The sequence below is a fragment of the Eubalaena glacialis genome, chromosome 2 (assembly GCF_028564815.1).
Source record: "Eubalaena glacialis isolate mEubGla1 chromosome 2, mEubGla1.1.hap2.+ XY, whole genome shotgun sequence".
NCBI lineage: Eukaryota > Metazoa > Chordata > Mammalia > Artiodactyla > Balaenidae > Eubalaena > Eubalaena glacialis.
The window spans coordinates 184,121,509-184,138,948 of record NC_083717.1 but is presented as its reverse complement, the minus strand read 5'-3'; the positions used below and the strand labels follow the sequence as shown (position 1 = coordinate 184,138,948).

The window sequence follows — 17,440 nt, the reverse complement described above, 5'->3', positions numbered from 1 at the left end:
GTGCACGTATCAGGTCAGAGGGGGTGACAGATTTATGCCGAGGGGGGCCTGCAGCTCAGAGGCCCAGGTCAGGAAGCCCAAAGCTGGCTGGGGCCTGTGGCCTTGGTGACAGGCACTAAACCGGGGCTGTCAGGGCTTCTACCCAGCAGAGAGAGAACAGAGGCTGTTTCCCAAACTGGCCCCACCCCTGCATGGCCCAGTTCACGTGTGGCTGGGAGATAGGGGAAGAGTGTTATTTAATCCCACACATGCTTTGGGGCAGGTGTCAGCACCATTTTACAGATGAGGAAACTGATGCTTCAAGCAGCAATGTCACTTGCCCACGATCCCCTGGCTGGAAAGTGGCCCAGAGCCACCCCAGGGGAAGTGAACCTCCCCTTGTCCTTTTGCCTGAAATCCAGTTCATCCCACCCGGCTTGGAGTCAGGGCGGGGGAAGGTTCAAAGAAACAGGAAAGAGCCCAGAGCAGATTTATTTATCCTTAGATAAATTTTGTACAGAATATGTTAGAGTCAGGAGTTCTCAGCTTTCACCAAAAAGTCAGAAGTTATTGCAGTTGTGCCCAGTGGCTCTAATGGTGGAAGGGAAACTTCGAGAAAGCTGCCCGTGTTCAGAGAGAGGAAAATTGTTTAAAGTCAGGGGTCCGCCCTGCAGGGGGGCGCACTGGGGCAGGGGTCAGGAGCAGGAGGAAAGGAGCGTAGGGGCAACAGGGTGGCTTGGGCTTGGGCAGGCTGGGGGCGGCCTCCCTACCGGAAGCAGCGCCTGGGCCATCTGGCCAAGACCTGCAAAGGGGACAACAGAGCCAGGACCACAGGGTGCCTCGGGGCCCTGGCTGGTGGGGCCAGCCGGCGCCTCAGCCCCGCCGCAGCTCCTGCAGCTCGTGGGCCACCTTCTCCAGCTCCGCCTCGATGGCCGACAGGCTCTCCAGCTCCTGGTCCTGGGAGAGAATGTGAAGAGTCACACGGGGACTGGCCCAGGGAGCCTGTGCCAGCAGCATGGGGCGTGCAGACAGACTGGTTGTGCCCGGGTTAGCTGTGTGGCCTGGACAGGTGGCTTTGCCTTTCTGAGTCTCAAGGGCCTCATCTGTTCCATGGGGACAGTGGTGCCACCCTGCTGGGCTGCTCTGAGGAGCACTGAGCGCAGAAATGTGCCCCAGGTGGACGCATTCAGGCCCGCCGCCTCCTGAATGGCTCTGCGCGGGCACGTGGAAAACGAAGCCCCGGGTGCCCTTCAGAGCTCCTTCCACTGCCCCAACCCCAAGGCCTAGACTGTGACGATGGCTTCCTGGGTGAGGCCGTGCCTGGGTTTCCTGTCTGCCACAGGCCTTCCTACCTGAGGGGTCAGGGGTCTGTGGCCCAGGTTTCAGGACGTGAGAGCTGCTTAGGGCTGGGCTTGCATCCTCAGTCCCAGTCACTGGGTCCCCGAGCTCCAGCTGCCAGGGTGGTCCAGGGCAGCAGGGGACCCTCTGGGACTGACACCCACAAGAGCATGCCCTCAGACTCAGAGCAGGAGTCAGGGAAGGCCACGCCCCAGCTTTGACCTGAGAGGGGTGGTCTTCCTGGGGTCCCTGCCTGATGCCAAGCAGAGGGCACCCACCTGGGGCCCAGTCAGAACAGACGGATGATGGTTGCCGTGGAAACAGGGACCCCAGAGGCCCCCATCTTGGAGTAGCCCCCGGGCAGGAGTTCTGTGATTCTGGGGCCGTTTCTAAGATCTTTGGGCTGAGTGGACGGGGCCCTGCTCTGTCCTGTCCACAGGACTCAGGGGTCCCCGTTTCTCCGCCCTGCGGTCCAAGGCTCCCTCTGCCTGTGGAGAAGGGAAGCTGGAGGGTGCCCCAGGGCACCTGGCTCTGTCCAGCTTCTGTGGGTGGGGAAGGCAATGATCAAAGGTGCCCAGCCTTGGGGAGGGCTGGGGGACAGGCTGCTGCTTCCTGGAGCCCCGTCCCCTCAGTCCTTGGAGACATAGGCAGGTGACCTCTCTTAGCGCCAGCTCCCAAGAAGGAGACTTCTTCCTCTCAGGCTGCTGGGACCCTGGTCCCAGGCCCAGAGAATGGCTTGGGGACCCAAGGAAGGGACCACATCCTCTTCTGGGTGGGCAGAGAAGAGCACGGGGGCCAGAGCCTTGAACATGTCCCACCCCCCCATAAGGCCCCGATTCCCACCTGGGCACTGAGGCCTGAAGACCCCCCAAGGCCTCCTCCAGCCCCAAGGTGGTGTCGCCAGCCTGCCCCAAAGTCCCATACCATCCCCTCCTATGGGACCATGTCCCTGCACCCCACTGAGCTTCCCAAGTAGCCCTGGGCATGGCCAGGTTTTCAAAGCTCGTGTGCATTCTGATCATGATAATGAGGTGAGCAGAAAGGACTGCTCACCCCCATTTCACAAATGGGGGAACCAATGAGGCTCAGAGAAGGGGAGTGAGTGGCCGAAGGTCACCCAGCTAGGAGGCAGGGCCCAGGTCTTCTGGCACATGTCCATGCCTTCCCCACCCATCACCACCAGGCCCTGAGGTCCAGCTGGCCCTGCCCCTGCTGCCTTTGCCATCGGGGTGGGAGGCAGGGCCTGAACCTGGGAGGAGGGTGTGGTTGGGCTGCACGGGGGCCAGGAGAGGACATGGCTGGACCAACAGTAGGGCCTTCCCAGGATGCCTCAGTGTCCCCTCCTGCCGTGCCCTCCCAGCTCTCAAGGCCAATGCTGCCCTGAGCCTGGATCCCCCAGGCAGCAAGTAGCCCTCCCCAGGCCAGTCCCTGCCAGGTCTTTTTAGTTTCCAAGCTCTCTCCATCCAAAGCTCCAAGCTCCACCAGTCACTCCCTTGTCCTGCTCCCAAACCTGCAGAGGCTCCCTATTGCCTTCAGGACAAAGTCCCCGCCCAGCACCTCTGGGAACGGGCTTAACTCACCAGCTCTCCAGCTTCTGCGCGCTGACCTGAACGCTTCTGTCTCCTGTCCGCCAGCTGTCCTGGGTGCCCCCCTCCATGAGCTGGGGTTCACTTGCCCCCCTGCCTGACGCACCCTTTCCCCTGTCCCTTCCCGGTTTCCCAAGAGCCCCCTGTCTGAGTGCCCCTCCAGTCCCAGACTCCAAGGGGGACAGTGTCCCCTCAGTGGTGCAGGGGCCACATGTCTGGCTGCAGCTGACCCCCAGCTGGGCCCATGCTCCTGGGGCCTGGCCCAGGGCCGGCTCCCACCCCATACCAACCTCTGGTCTGCGGTTGGCGCTGCCCTCCTCCTCTTTCTTCTCCTCCGGGTAGCCACGCAACTGGAGGGGCAGGCCCGCCTCGACGCTGTCCTCCCGGGAGGATGGCCTCCAGCCTCGTCGCAGCTGCAGCCCAGGACCCCCGAAGTCGTAGCCCCGGGCCCGGAAGGAGAGCTTCGTGGCACGGTCCGGGTCTCCCTCGTCCTCCTGCCCCTCCAGCCGCTTCTCGGCTGTCAGCTCCGTGGCCAGCTGGTCCATCTTGCTCCATCGCTTGGCGTCCTCCCACTCCGTGGAGAGCCGCTCCTCCTCCTCCTCCTGCTCCGGCTCTCCGCTCTTCCCGCCCCGGAAGAGGCCTTGAGGGGCCCCTGCCACCTCCTCCTCCTCCTCCTGCTGGGGGTGCTCCCGCTCCCCCTTCCCTTTGGGGGACTGAGCCTCCTCAGCCCCAGTCTTCCCGGCTCCATCCACAGCCAGAGCCTCGGGCCAACCTGCAGCAGGTGGTGGACAAGAGCAGGAGAATGAGGGAGGGACCGCCACTTTCCCCGGTCCCTGCCACTCCCCGGGGCCTCTCTGTGGCCACGGTTGGGACCACAGACCCCGTATGCGGGGTCCAGCTCAGCCCCTCACAACGGATTCCATTTGGAGGGAAAAGCCATCTTGACACCATGCTTTACTAGACCCACTAAAGCTCTGAGGGGTGGGTTGGCCAGAGCCTGCCTCTTCCTTCGGCCCTCTCACCCCAGAAGCCCTGACCCGGGGGTCACCCAGCTGGGGAGGGAGCAAAGACCCTGACCAGGGCCTCACGAGGAGCCAGGGGCTTTCCTAAACCCTGGGTGAAGCTAACAGTGTCCCCAGACCAGCCTGTTCCCACCTGTCATGCTGTCCCTCTGTTCCCAAAGCCCACCCACCCACGCTGCAAAGTCCCTCTCCCCTCCGGGGGTCGGGGGGGGGTGCTGGGGAGGGGCTATGTGTAACAGTGGGAGATGCAGGGTTTTGGAATCAGACGAGCCTGGGTTGGAATCTCAGCTTTTACACAAATTAGCTGTGTGACCATGGGCAAATTACTTAACCTCTCTGAGCCTTGGTTTCCCATCAGGCAAATGGAGATAATACCTACCTTTCAGGGCTGTTGTGAAGGTGGAATGAGATTATGGATGAGGCCCCCCCTCCGTCCCATCCCCCTCTCCCCAACACATTTGTTGACGTCTCAGACATCATACATACTCTCACCCCTCTGCATCTCCTTGTAGCTGAGGCTCGGGTGGGGGTTAAATGCTGCGGTGGGGGGGCTTTCTTCCTCCGGGACAGCCTTCTCTCCAGCCTCTGCCTCCTCCTCCTCCTCTTCTCTCTTTGCCTGCTGCCCTTGCTCGGCACTCAGGCCCTTCTCTCTGCCCACTGGACCCTGGGAGGGGCCCTCGCTGTCCTCCTCGGCCTGTGGGCCTGGGTGTTTCTGGCTGGAGAGGCTGGCTAGGGGGTGGGTATTGGAGGAGGCCTCCTCCTCCCCTGGGGCCTGGTTGTCCTCCTCAACCTTGGACCCCTGCCCAAGCTCCGGGGCGGCCTGAGGCCTGGCTCCATCCGCATCTTCACCATTCCTCTCCACCTCTTTAGAATCTCCTCTTTTTTCCGTAGCATCCTTGGAGGACGCCTCTTCTGTCCCCTCTACAGAAACAACAGAGCAAAGTCAGGCCCTGAGGACCAGGCTGCACATGGGATCTCCCCAGAGCCCAATTTCATATCTTAGTCACTGTATCTCTTGGCTTCCAGTAAGCCCAGCCCAAGACACCCATGAGAGAATTAGGGTTGCCCTCTCCATGTCTGGGTTTGACCTGAGCACAACTGGATTATGTTTCTTTCTCTGTAATTCTACCTCTCAGAGCAGGATGTGATTTTTTTTTTTTTTCTAAAAAGACCTTGAAAATGACCCCAGAAGATAGAGCCCTGAATTTAAAATTAAGACAGCAGTTGAATTGCTGTGTGATCTTGGGCAAGTTCCTTAACCTCTCTGTGTAAGAGGCACCATTACCGCAACTTCATTCTCCCCTCTGTGCAGGTATTCTGTCTTGAGCATCCTGTGAAAGGGCTCAATTCCTCAATGTTTGTCAGGTTTCATTAAAAGGTATTTTCTTGTAGCTGCTTTGAAGACAGCCTTCTAACTAGTAAAAATCCCTCACACTACTAGAATGATCACTGTTGAACAAGACACTACCAAGTACAGTCCATCATTTGACTCCAGGACTCCAGGTGGAAAAGCTCCCATGCCCATTTGACAGAAACTCAAACCGATCCTCAGAAAGGTAAGGTGACCTGTCTGTGCTCACAGTCAGCAGTGCTGAGCCTCGAACCCAAGCTTCCAAATGCCAATTACCGGGTGCTCTTCGCACTGACATGTGGCTGCCACCCCCATTAATGCTACACTATTCCCCTCCTACAGCCCATGGCAGACATCCAGAGTCAACCAGACACTCATTTCCATGGAGCCAAAATGTGGGAGTCCCTGCTGTGCCCCAAGCAGCCACTAGGGTGACAGCCCTGGCCAATGCGAGGGCACCTCGGCCACACCAGCAGGCTTCCCCTCTCAGCCCTGACGGAAGACCACTGAGATCCCCGCTCTTAGGAACTGGCCCTATTCACTCACCTTCCACATGCAAAGAGCAGGGCTGCAAGGGCAAGTGTGTGGCTGTTTCTAGGCAGAAAGGTGAGTAACAGAGCATCCCCTTGACCTAAGCCATGATCCGTGACCCCTAAAAGCTCTCTGGTTTCAAGAAAGATGATCCAGGTTCATTTAGTGTTTCAAACCTACCCCTCTGGGATCCTGCTGCCACTAGGCTATGCTAAGGCACCACTAATTCCCAGGAGGGCAGGCGCTGGGGGTGGGGACCCTGCTGCGGTGGCCACCGGGAAGAGTCGAAGCTGCCCATCTGCCAGGCCAGAGACTTCCTGCCCGAGAGTGTCAGTCCCTGCAGTGGGCAGATGGGACCGATCAAGGGCTTTGGAGTGAGACAGACCCAGATTCACATCTCCAATTATGCCTTGGGAAGGTACTTCAACCTCCCTGGGACTCAGTTTCCCCATTTGTAAAGAGAAGGAAATATGAGCTGCATTACAGGACCTAAAGGAGGGGCTTCTGACTCCCAGGAACCCTCGATCTATCATAACTACTGTTATTTTCATCCTCCCTCCCCTGGTCTCTGGCCAGACTGGTCGGCACTGACCCTTCAGCTCGGCCTGGTCATTCTGCTTCTCAAGAACCTCTGAGAGTTCATCCTCATAACTGCTGTGTTTCTTCTGCTGATGTGCCCTCTCCTTGGCTCCTGTACGAAAAACGGAGAAAAAAGTCCCATTTGGTCTGAGCTCCGCATGTTTGTCTATGAGAGGGAAGGCCTCTGTTTCCTCATCTGTAAAGTGGGCACATCATGTTCTGCGCTTGCCCAGTGAGAGACTGATGGGGCAGGAGCTGGTGGGGGGTGGTGAGGGCTGGCTGCCCCCTCCCGGCCCCATCACCTCTCCAGACTCCATTTCTCACCTAGGAAATAAGAACAAGCCCTGCCTGCTGGCTCATGGAGCAATAAAGGTGCAGATGGAGCAGATGGTCCCAGGGGCAGAAGCAGAGAGCGGAGGGCCCTCAGGACCTGGCTGGTCGCTAGGGGACCCTGTAGCAAGAGGTAATAGTGACTGCTTGTCCCCTCGTGGAGGCTCTTGATTCAGGCAACCCCTGTTCCCCCTGGACCCCATAAGCCCAGGCTGAGCACCTGTCTGCATCCAAGCCCAGGGTCAGCACCAGAGACCCTTCTCCCTGCATCAGCCCCAGGCTATGCTGTCTGCTCTGTCTCCACCCATCCCTGGTTCTTGATGGTGGCCCGGGCCAGGCCAACTCTGCAGCTGGTGGTGATTTTTTCCCATGTTGAGAATTTCTGGGGTGGCCAGAGCAGACTGACATGGGGGCTGTGGGCCGGGGGTATGTCCAGATCTGGCCCCCGGCCGACTGGGGTTCACACTTCCTGGTTAATTCCTTGCTCCGTGACCTTGGGTGACTTGGGCAATCCAAGACCTGGTTGCTCATCTATAAAACAGGGTTGCTGCATGGTAAATGCTAGGATAGAGGTGTGCAGAAGACATGAGAGTACCGAAGAGGGAGTGGGCGGATGAGTGGATGGATGGATGGGTGGATGGACAGACAGACATATAGATCTATCCCATACTCTTTTAATAGAAAATAATAATGTACCTGTATATTGGACACTGTTTATATTAGATACACACACACATATGTGTGTGTATGTGTGTAAACAGATGTTTCAGGACACATCCCCTATAGTAGTCTCCATTGACATTATATTTAATTATTTACATGCAGTAAGTCAGTCATTCAATACTTAATTTAAAAATTATCATATTGCACTCCTAGCAACGATATGCAGTGGATGTTTGTCTTCCAGGAGGACGAGCGAGTGAGAGAAAGAATGGCGTGCTAACTTGGGGAGGGTCTCAGGGAGCCCTCCTGCTGTGGTTATTTTCACTTGCCACCTCCCCAAATCGCTCTCCATTCTCACACGTGGCCCAGTCTGCCCCAGAAGCCTCAGAGTGGGGGCCTTCCCTGAGCCCCAGCAGCCTTCATGCTCTCCACCCTACCCCATCCAAGACACAAGCCCAGCCCTAAAGATGGGCCCTCACTTTCTTTGGAGGGAGACGCAAGATTCATGCTTGAGGGCCATTCTCAGGGAGAGGCACAACGGTGCCTATGGCCCTGCCCCAAATAAAAGCCACTTCTCACAGGGAGTCAGCCTGGGGCAGATGCAGGGCCAGAACCCGTTGTTTCCAATTTGCCAGGGAGGCCTCTGTGCCTCACATGAACCCAAGGTGGAGCCTGGGGTTGGGCAGAGCAGCTAACTCTGTGGGATGACATCAGCCTAACCCTCCTTCCCAGCATCCTATCCAGGCTCTGCTTGAACATCCTCAGTGACAAGGAGCTCACTACCTCACAAAATCACTCCATTCCCAAGAGCATCAGTCGATCTTCTTAACCTCTTGGAGAAAGCCATGTTTCGCTCTGAAAGCACACTGCAAGTCTGGTCTGTGTTTTGGGGCAAGCAAGACCCTGCTTCTCCCATCTCCCCCTTGAGCAGAAGCTCACAAGGGCAAAGGGGCCCCTCCTCTCTCCTGGAGACCAGTTTTCTTTTCCGTTAACAGAGAAAAGGGATCCTCTCTGCAACCTAGTCTTGCAAGTGTCCCCTCTAAAATGGCTGAACTCCAGAGACCATGGGGTATTAGAAGAGCTGCATCTGGTCTTGGGATGTCCTTAACTTACTATGTGACCTTGGACAAGTCACTCAACCTCTCTGGGCCTGGATCTCTTTAATTACGTTAATTATAGACCGGACCAGGTGGCACAGAGGACCCCACCTTGCCTCCCTATAATTGAAAGGCAATAACTGAGTATCAGAAACAAGACCTTGCTCAGCCTTCCACCATGATTTTCTGACTCTCAGTTACTGGAATTTACTCAGATTCGCGTGCAGCGGTTGGAAAATACCTTGGCGAGCGAGGTCTTGGAGCTCTTTCAGCAAATTCTGATGTCGCAGGATTGAGAGGATCCGTTCATCTGCAATGAAGAAGAGTCGTTACGGGTGGTTTCCAGAGAACAGCCTAGAAGGAGATTGCCATCAGTATTTTCAGCTGAGCACAAGGCATTTCTTCTGGAAACTCAAAAGCTGGGTGGTAGCAGCAAGACTGGGTCTTGAGATAACACTTCTGAAATGACCTCCTTTCCAAGGTAGCTCTCCATTTGCTATTATATCAGAAAGGTCAGCCACAGTCCCTGCACCCAGACCTTCGCCAAGAGATGGCAGCCCCTGAGGTGATGCAGGGGTGTCTCTAAGCACAACATGTTTTCTCATCTCCATGCCTTTGCCTGTGTTGTCCACGCCACCTGGGGTACTCTTTTTTCATTTTTCTACTTACTGATTTTCAACTTTTATCTTAAAGCCCAACCCCAAAGCTAATGTTGGATCTATCCAACATTGACTGCCTGCTTGGAAAGCTCTGTCCTTCTCGTGCCCACCCACCCATAGTGTTCTTTTATTCATCATACATCTATAGGGTATCTACCAGGTGCCAGTGGCTGTTCTCGGCACTGGGGATATAGCACACAAAGTCTTTGTCCACAGGGAGCTCACATTCTGGTGGCTTGCTGTTCCAACCCTGGTTTCATTCTGCCCAGAATTCTGGTTAATTGTGTTCATATCTGTCCCTTCTGCTAGTCTGTAAGCTCTGGGCTCACAGGGGCTGTGAGCCCTTCATCTCTCTATACCACCCAGCACAGGCCTGGCTAAGGCAGGCACTTGGTCAGTGACTACTGAATTAAATCACTGAATTCCATCAAAAACCACACACCCGTGTCCTTGCCCCCCAGCCCAGCAGGCAGCAGCCCCTCACCCCAAGCCTGGCTCATACCTCCTCGGAGTGTCTCGAAACACTCCTGGCTGACAGGCATGGGGCTGGGCTTGGAGAGCGTGTCAGAAATGACCTCCACGATGCACTTCATCACCTGGGAAGAAAGTGGGGCAGGTTGGGGCTGGTTTGGGCGTGGGGCTCAGTTCCCTGAAGTTCCAGGGTAAATTTCTACGGAGGACATAAGGACATTCTCTTGTGTCTTTCGGAGTCCAGGGACGCCTAGCTCAGGGGTACAGCCCTGCTTTCTTAGCTACATAGTAACAGCAATAGTAATAATTAAAACCAAAACCAAAAAACCTTACACAGTGCTTACCAAGTGCCAGGCGCTCCAATCACCAGGCCGGCAGGAGCCCCTCTAAGGTGGGGGTGGGTACCCTGTACCCTCTCATCCCAAGGGCTTCTCTGAAGATGGGGAAGCTGCTCCTGGGCATTAGAGGTGTGTCTTGCAAAAGTACTTTAGTCTTGCAGATGCCCAAAAGGTCAGCTATCTCCAGGAAGCCTTTCTGGACCACCCAGTGGAGAGCAAAGACCTTTCCTGGCTCTGCCCTGTCTGGAAACAAGACTTGGAAAACTGTCTCTAGATATCCATGGTGTTGTCACGTGCAGGGAGTGACAGCCTCACAGTCTGGCTCCATAGTCACCCACCAGGTGAATCCCCTGGCTGGATGTGGGCACACATCTATCTGCTACATCTGGGTGTCCATCCCAGGCCAACAGCAGCCATATCTCTGAAAGTCTTATCTAGTGCCCAGCAAGGTGCTATGGATAATCAGGCAGCCAATAAGTGAATGATATCTGAAGATGGTGCCAACTGTAGTGTGATATCCTAGCTGTGTGATCTTGGGCAAGCGACTTGACCTCTCTGAGCCTCAATTTCCTCATTTGTAAAATGGGAGTGAGAAGACGTTCCCAACTCCCCTCCCAGGGTGATAAGGCACAGATGGGAAAATACTCTATAATGCATGAAGTGCCACACACACCCGGGGAGGGATTCACGACTCCCAACCTGCTTCAGCTGCCTAGAGCTAGGCAGAGGAGCAGGAGGTATCAGACACGCATCAGGCAACACTGGTGGGGAGTGAGGGGGTGGAAGGCTGTGTCTACGGGATGCCAAGGCAACCCATCCAAAGATTCAGGATGGCAAACCGGCAAACAGGCTCTACGGTAGTCATGGCATCCTAGGTTAAAACATGCAGGTCTTCACCAGCTGCTCCGGTGTCTCTGACCCCAGGCTGCTGAATATAAAGTGTCTCCCGTAAGGGACCTGGCAAGGAGGAGCTTATAGCCTGCACCCTATATCTCCCTGCAACCAAAAGTCTTGCACTGGGAATATCAGATAACCACCACTCCATGAGGACAGATTCTGGGAGAGAGGAATTGGGTATGGGTCCCAAGAGTGATGGGGAGGTCATGAAAGGAAGCTCTAGGAATAAAAATGCTTATTTACTGAGGACCAACTATGTGCCAGGTACTTCACATGATTCCAATTCCTTACAACTCCCCTCAAAGGAAATATTATTATAGACAGGAAAAGGGGAAGCTCAGAAAAGTTAAGGAATCTTCCCAACATCACACAGCTACAATGAGTGGTATAGGTTTAAATTTAGGCCTGTCTGTAACTAATGAATAGGAAATATAAATGAGCAAACTGAGGTTGAAATCTCTTTGATGTTTTGGGTTTCAACTACAGCCTCTCTGGAATAGAAGAAAACAGCTCCTGAAAAGGCAGGGAGTAGAAATTTCTGGCTCCCAAGTGGAGGTATCCGTGAACATCAGAGACTGGAAAAACAGCCCCAACTCAGACATGAATAAATTTCGAGTATACACCCAACATAGAGTGTCTTTTGCTGGCCACAGAAGCCCACACCAGTGTCTTCTAAGGCCCTTTCCTGGGTGACCTCCACCAGCAGCCCCAACTGGCTGGGACCCTGGGTGCAGGAGCCATGATCAAGAGTGTTTTCACTGTGGCCCTTTGGGAGAGCCAGCCAGGGCTTTAGTGACTGGGGGACGGGGCGGGTGTGTTGCTGGCAGGGCTCTGGGGAAGAGCAAAGCGGGAGGCCAGAGCCAGGCAGATGAAGACTGTTCCCGCAGGTCGGTGGACAACCACAGCCTCAGAGAAGGCACCCCCGCCAGCCCGTGGTGGGTCTGTGAGATTCGGAGTGTTCAGGACAGTGGGCCTGGCACCTGGGCCCCGCGGGTAAGACACAGGCCCCATCGGGCTGCACACCCAACTCAGAGGAGGCCGGGGAAGGCCCCACAGGAGGAGAGCAGGGAAATCTAGCAGACTTCGATGTCTTCTTTTGGCGAAGCTGTCCCCAGGCTCAGCAGCCGCAGTGCTGGCTCTTGGCTTTATGCTCCTGCCCCCCATCGCGGGGCATCCCCGCACCCCTTCTTACCTCAGTGTCCCCTTTATTCATAGGGCTGTTCACAGGGAGGGCAATGACTAGGAAGAAAAAGAGAGAGCTGGGGTCACTCCTCTGCTCCGAGGGGAGAACGTGGTCCTTCCAGACTGGTTCCAGCAGGGGCGCTCCCTCTTAAGACCACCTCCACCCAAATGAGACGCTGAACTGATTTTATTTCCCTTCCCCAGCTGCTGCCCCCACGGAGGTGGCTCCCAGAGGCTGCACTGAGAGCCCTAACCCTTCCCCGTGGGAAAGCTCGTGCTCTGGAGGGGGTGTGTGAGCTGAAAGCAAGAGCTGTGAAAACAGGCCAATGGCTGAGTGGGATTGGGGTGGGGGAGGATGAGGGAGAGGCAGAGAGACCCCAGAGGTGACAGAAAGAGGGTGAGGTGAGCGGAAGAGATGGAAGAGCAGGACTGCGACAGGGGATGGGAGAGGCAGAAGTCAAGGGCAGACAGACGCGGGGAGAGGGAGGATGCAGGGGGCGGCAGGCGAGTGGGGAGCCCGCAGCGGTCCTCCCACCTACCCCGATGACCTTGGCCAGCCACGGCGCAGAGCCGGCGCCGGCCCCGAAGCAGCCCAGACACGGGGTGGGGACGTCAGGGGACCCTGCCCCGCGGGGTCGGGAGTCCGAGTCAAAGAGCCAGGCCTGCGGGATCAGCTCCCGGGCCCCCTTGCGGGGTCGGGTGGGAGGCGAGGCGCTGTCCGTGGCGCTGAAAACTCGCCGCGCGCAGGCATGGAGGAGCGCGCGGCGCTGCGCGGGGCCCGGACCTCAGGGCAGGCAGGGCAAGAGCAGGCAGGGGCGCCAGGGACCCTCTCCCCCAAGGCCCCGCGCTCGCTCACCTTGCCCGGCGCAGAGAAGAAGCGCCAGGACCGCGGCGGAGCGCATGGCGAACCCGGGGCGCCGAGCAGCTGGCGGTCTGGGGCCGGGCGCGGCGCGCACTGGGGTGAGGGGTGGCTGGACTGGTCGCTCCGGGCGGCCTCGGGGACACAGGTGCGGCGATGGGGGTCGCAAGGTCTCTGTGTGCGTCCGCCTGTCAATCCGCCCGCCGCCTTTCCCCACTGGGCTCGGGCACTGCAGCAGTGGCACCCTCGCGCCCCACTTATATACACCCCGGACCCCGGAAATGACGTCATCGGACCCGCCCCTACCCCCTTTTCCCATCCCTCCGGGGGTCTGGCCGCAGTTCGCTCCACCCCCAGCCTCACGGCTGTTGCCGATGGCCACCGCCTCACACAGCTCTTGGGTGAGGCAGCGAGGCGGATATGTGGCTTCCAGGAGGTGGCACGGGGGACTCAGCTGATCGTCCACCCCTCGACGTCTCCACCGACTTGCTGTGTGTCCGTGGGCAAGTGACCTCCAGTCTCTGGACCTCGTGTGCCGCCAAAGTGCGCTGAGGTCCCTGCCAGTTCTAGCGCACCACTCCTTGCTCCTGAGGGTCCCTCTTGAGGGGGTCTTGCTTCCTCCACCCTCTGGCTGGAGGCATGCTCACCATTCAGGGCTCCCTCAAATATCTAGGAGGCCGTCTAGAGGTCCCCGACCCCTTGTCTGAATCAGGCCTCTCTCTCTGGCAACCCAGTTTTGTGCTTTCACGATTTCTAATATGCATTTATTTATTTGAATAACGTTTAGTCTTCATTGCTTTCACAGTCCTGAGCAGGGCACCTGACAGAGTAAATGCCCTTAACTGATAACTGTTGAATGTACTGATTGAAAGTTCAACCCACAGATGAGTGAATTCTGGGCCTTGGCCATTGTTGGACAGTGCTCATGGCGGGTGGGGAGGGAGGAGTAGGGGACAGTTCTTGATATCAAACCGAAATAGAGGTCCTTGTAACTTGTACTCATTAGACCTCGTTCAGCCCCTTAGGATCACCTTCTTGGGGCTGATAACCCATTTGTGTGTTTGAGAACAGCTCTCACCTCCTCTTGAGTGTTCTCAAAACCTGGATGGTTTGTGTGTAAGGCTGGTTTCCTGGTTTGTTTCTCTCTGCCCTGAGGTCCTTATGCTCCGGCCACATTACTGCTCTCACCCTTTGCCACCTGACCCCACTGTCATAGTGAAGCGGGTATCTGAGCAACAGTTTGGCATCAGCTGGCATCATCCAAGAGCCCCTCCTTCTTCCTGTAACCGTCCCCTCCCATCTGCTGCTGCTACTTCCCACTTCCCGCCCCTAAAGGCAAAGCTGGCAGAAGCTCAGAAGAGACAAAAAAGTCCTGTTCATGCAGGTATTCGTTCATTTAACCACCGTTTGTTAATCACCTACTATGTGCTTAGGACAGCACTTAGCTGCTGTAGGTATGCACGGTATGTCAGGTGGGGACAAGTGCTATGGACAAAAATGAAGCAGGGAAGGGGGATGGGTGTGCTGGGGGAAGGGGTTGGGCTATTTTGTAAAGAGGGTGGATCTAAGGAGGCCTCACCAAGGAAGTGACATTTTAGCAAGTCACCTGAAGTTGCTGTGTCCTGGGGCAGAGGGCTCCGGGCCGAGGGACGGCAAGTGCAAAGGCCCAGAGGGAGGAATGTGCCTGGCGTGTTCACGGAATAGTAAGGAGGTAGAGGGAAAACGGCCTGGAGAATAGAGCTGAACAGTAACATGGAGTCTGTCTGAAAAACTTGGAAATGCACAGAAATACAGAACATCACCTGTACTCACACAACCCAGAGAGAAGTACTGATCATTTTAAAGTGTATGTTCTATAGTCTTTGTGGAGGTGGCTCCCCTGGTAAAGGACAGTTCCCAGTGAAAAACTTCAGCCAAACACTGAAAACATAAGCGCCCTTCTGATGTGGGTCATCCTGAACGTGGTGCAAAGGTTTGCAACATACAGCCTTGTACACAAACCTCTGTAGCATTTGCAATTCTTTCATGTCATTTCATATAACAGTAGGTGAACTCCTCAGTCGAAGAAAATGGACATTTTAAGACACTTGATGTGCATTGCCCAACTGCCGTGAAGAAAGTTGAACCACTTTCCAAGCTGAGTGGATTTTTCTCCTGGGAAGTTTCAGAGCGCCTGCCACCTTCCCGGGAGCACTAGTTCTCCAGAAGCCTGATCCTGTTTGCCCCGTGAAGCTGAGCATAAGCAACCGGCAAAAATGTCCCAAACTAGGCTTTACAAGTGACGATGCCAGTAACTAGCACTTACACCATGCTGTACAGCTCTTCAGAATGTTCCATCACTGAGCCCTTACGGTAATCCTCAGCCTAAGTTAGAGCAGGATTGTCTTTATTCTACTTTGCAGATTTGGAAACTGAGACCCAGGATGTTAACATGAGCTTCCAAGATGCCACATGGCCAGTGAATGGTAAAGTTGGACCTACAGCTTGTTTTGCTCAAATGTCCATGGTTCCCCCCATCTCATGATTTCTCACGTGCTGTTACCGCTCCCTGGAATGCCTCTCATTATCATCCCACTCCCTCCCCTATAGCCTGGCAAATGCTTCCATCCTTTTTAGGACCTAAGGTAATTGCTCCCTCCTCTCTGCCTCCACAACATTTGTGTGAGCGTTTATCACACGTGGTTGGAATTTTTTGCCTCTAGATCCTTCTATCTCGTTACACTTTGAGCTCCTTGGGATTTGGTCTGCATCCTGCTCATCTTTCGACTTCAGTTTCCGGCATAGTGCTGGGCACGTGGTCGGCACAATGGAAAATTGAAAGAAGGAGAAAACTCACATCCATTGATCCCATCTTTGGCTTTGGGCTGGATTGGTTAAGTAAGGATAAGCCACTGGAACGAAAGACCCTAAAATACAGTGAAATAAGATGGGGTCTTATTTATCTCTTCCACAACAGTCCCAGAGTGAACAGTTCGGATTCATGGGGTGGCTCTGTCATCCTCAACAAACATTTTCCACCTTTGATATCAAGGCAGCTATTCTGGTTGCCACCATTTCTCAACCATCTCAAAGGGGGCAAAGGGTAGATGGAGACCAAGCAGCTTCTCTGTAAGGTTCTGATGCAGACCTTGCCTGCAACACTTCTCACAGCCCACTGGCTGGGACTTAGGCACGTGGACACACCTAGTTGTAAGGGAGACTGGGCAGCCACGGGGAGGTTCTGATTACTAAAGGAAGACAGGATACTGGAGGACGATGTGCATTCTGTACCTCACAACCCATGGGGGTGATGCCAACAACTAACCCTTGTGGAAAACTTGCTAAGAACCAGGCACTGTTCTAAGAGTTACAATACAGCCCTATGAGGTAGACACAATTATTACACTTGTTTACGGATGCAGTTTTACAAGAGAATGAAGCCCAATACCCTAAGGCATTCATCATGAATTAGTGTCTCTTGCATGTATCTAGAATGGTACGAATTATGCACCATTCTTGGGAGAACTGAAAAAATAGCCACTCAAATAATTTCTGTGTTATGGTTCTGATGAGGAACCCTGTATGGTGCTGTTGATGGGTCCCTTTTAAGGAGCTAGGCATTGGGTTAGATGCTTGTCTTTGTTTTTAATAAATTTATTTATTTTATTTATTTATTTTTAGCTGCATTGGGTCTTCGTTGCTGTGCGCGGGCTTTCTCTAGTTGTGGCGAGCGGGGGCTACTCTTTGTTGCGGTGCGCGGGCTTCTCATTGCGGTGGCTTCCCTTGTTGCAGAGCATGGGTTCTAGACGCGCGGACTTCAGTAGTTGTGGCTCGCAGGCTCTAGAGTGCAGGCTCAGTAGTTGTGGCGCACGGGCTTAGTTGCTCCACGGCATGTGGGATCTTCCTGGACCAGGGCTCGAACCCGTGTCCGCTGCATTGGCAGGCGGATTCTTAACCACTGCGCCACCAGGGAAGCCCCAGATGCTTGTCTTTGATTGGGTTTCCCCAAAAGCAGACCCTAAGCGAGGATTTGGGAGTGCTTCATTTGGAAGTTATTCCATCAGCAAGGGAGTAGGAAAGTGAGACAAGGAAAACAAAAGAACCAATGAAATGTGTATTGATAAGTAAGTTACCACTGAGGGCAGTGGAGACTCAGTCTAGCTGGGACTTACTGAGAAACTGTGTAGGACACACCTCGCGATTTTTCCACTGGGGCGGGACGCTGGGATACTTACCTGTCGATTCCTTTCCCTCATTGAGGGTCTCACCTGAAGACGTTGATTTCCCCGCACTTCCTGTCTGCTCTGTGAAAGGGCCAAGCAAACTCCCACTGCCAGAGAATACCCTCAGACAGAGAAACACTGGAAGCTGTTGGCATGTATGGGAACTGTCTACAGGTAACCTCCGAGGTGGTGCAAGGGGACATAGGTGGAACACTGACATCTGCTACAGGGCTTTATACATGTTATTTCATCTTTACAATAAACCTGTGCCTAAGATATCAACATCTCTGTTTCTCATATGCAGAAGCCAAAGCTCAGAGAAATGGAGGAACTCTTCCAAGGTCACACAGCTAGGA

At 55.0% G+C, this 17,440-nt stretch overlaps 1 protein-coding gene across 2 annotated transcripts; it reads right to left on the bottom strand.

Moving 5' to 3' along the window:
* Positions 1-455: 455 nt before the first annotated feature.
* On the bottom strand, positions 456-13,158 carry CHGA (chromogranin A). 2 transcript variants are annotated; one of them, XM_061182823.1, is made up of 8 exons: positions 12,880-13,158; positions 12,034-12,080; positions 9,638-9,731; positions 8,718-8,786; positions 6,400-6,498; positions 4,412-4,846; positions 3,194-3,675; positions 456-936 (listed from the first exon to the last, which is right to left on the bottom strand). In XM_061182823.1, the coding sequence occupies exons 1-8, from the start codon at positions 12,923-12,925 to the stop codon at positions 853-855; spliced, it is 1,356 nt and encodes a 451-aa protein (XP_061038806.1). In that variant the 5' UTR covers positions 12,926-13,158; the 3' UTR covers positions 456-852. The 2 variants fall into 2 exon arrangements, with proteins under 2 accessions (XP_061038806.1, XP_061038807.1); XM_061182824.1 differs by having other exon boundaries at positions 4,418-4,846.
* Between the last annotated feature and the right edge of the window lie 4,282 nt (positions 13,159-17,440).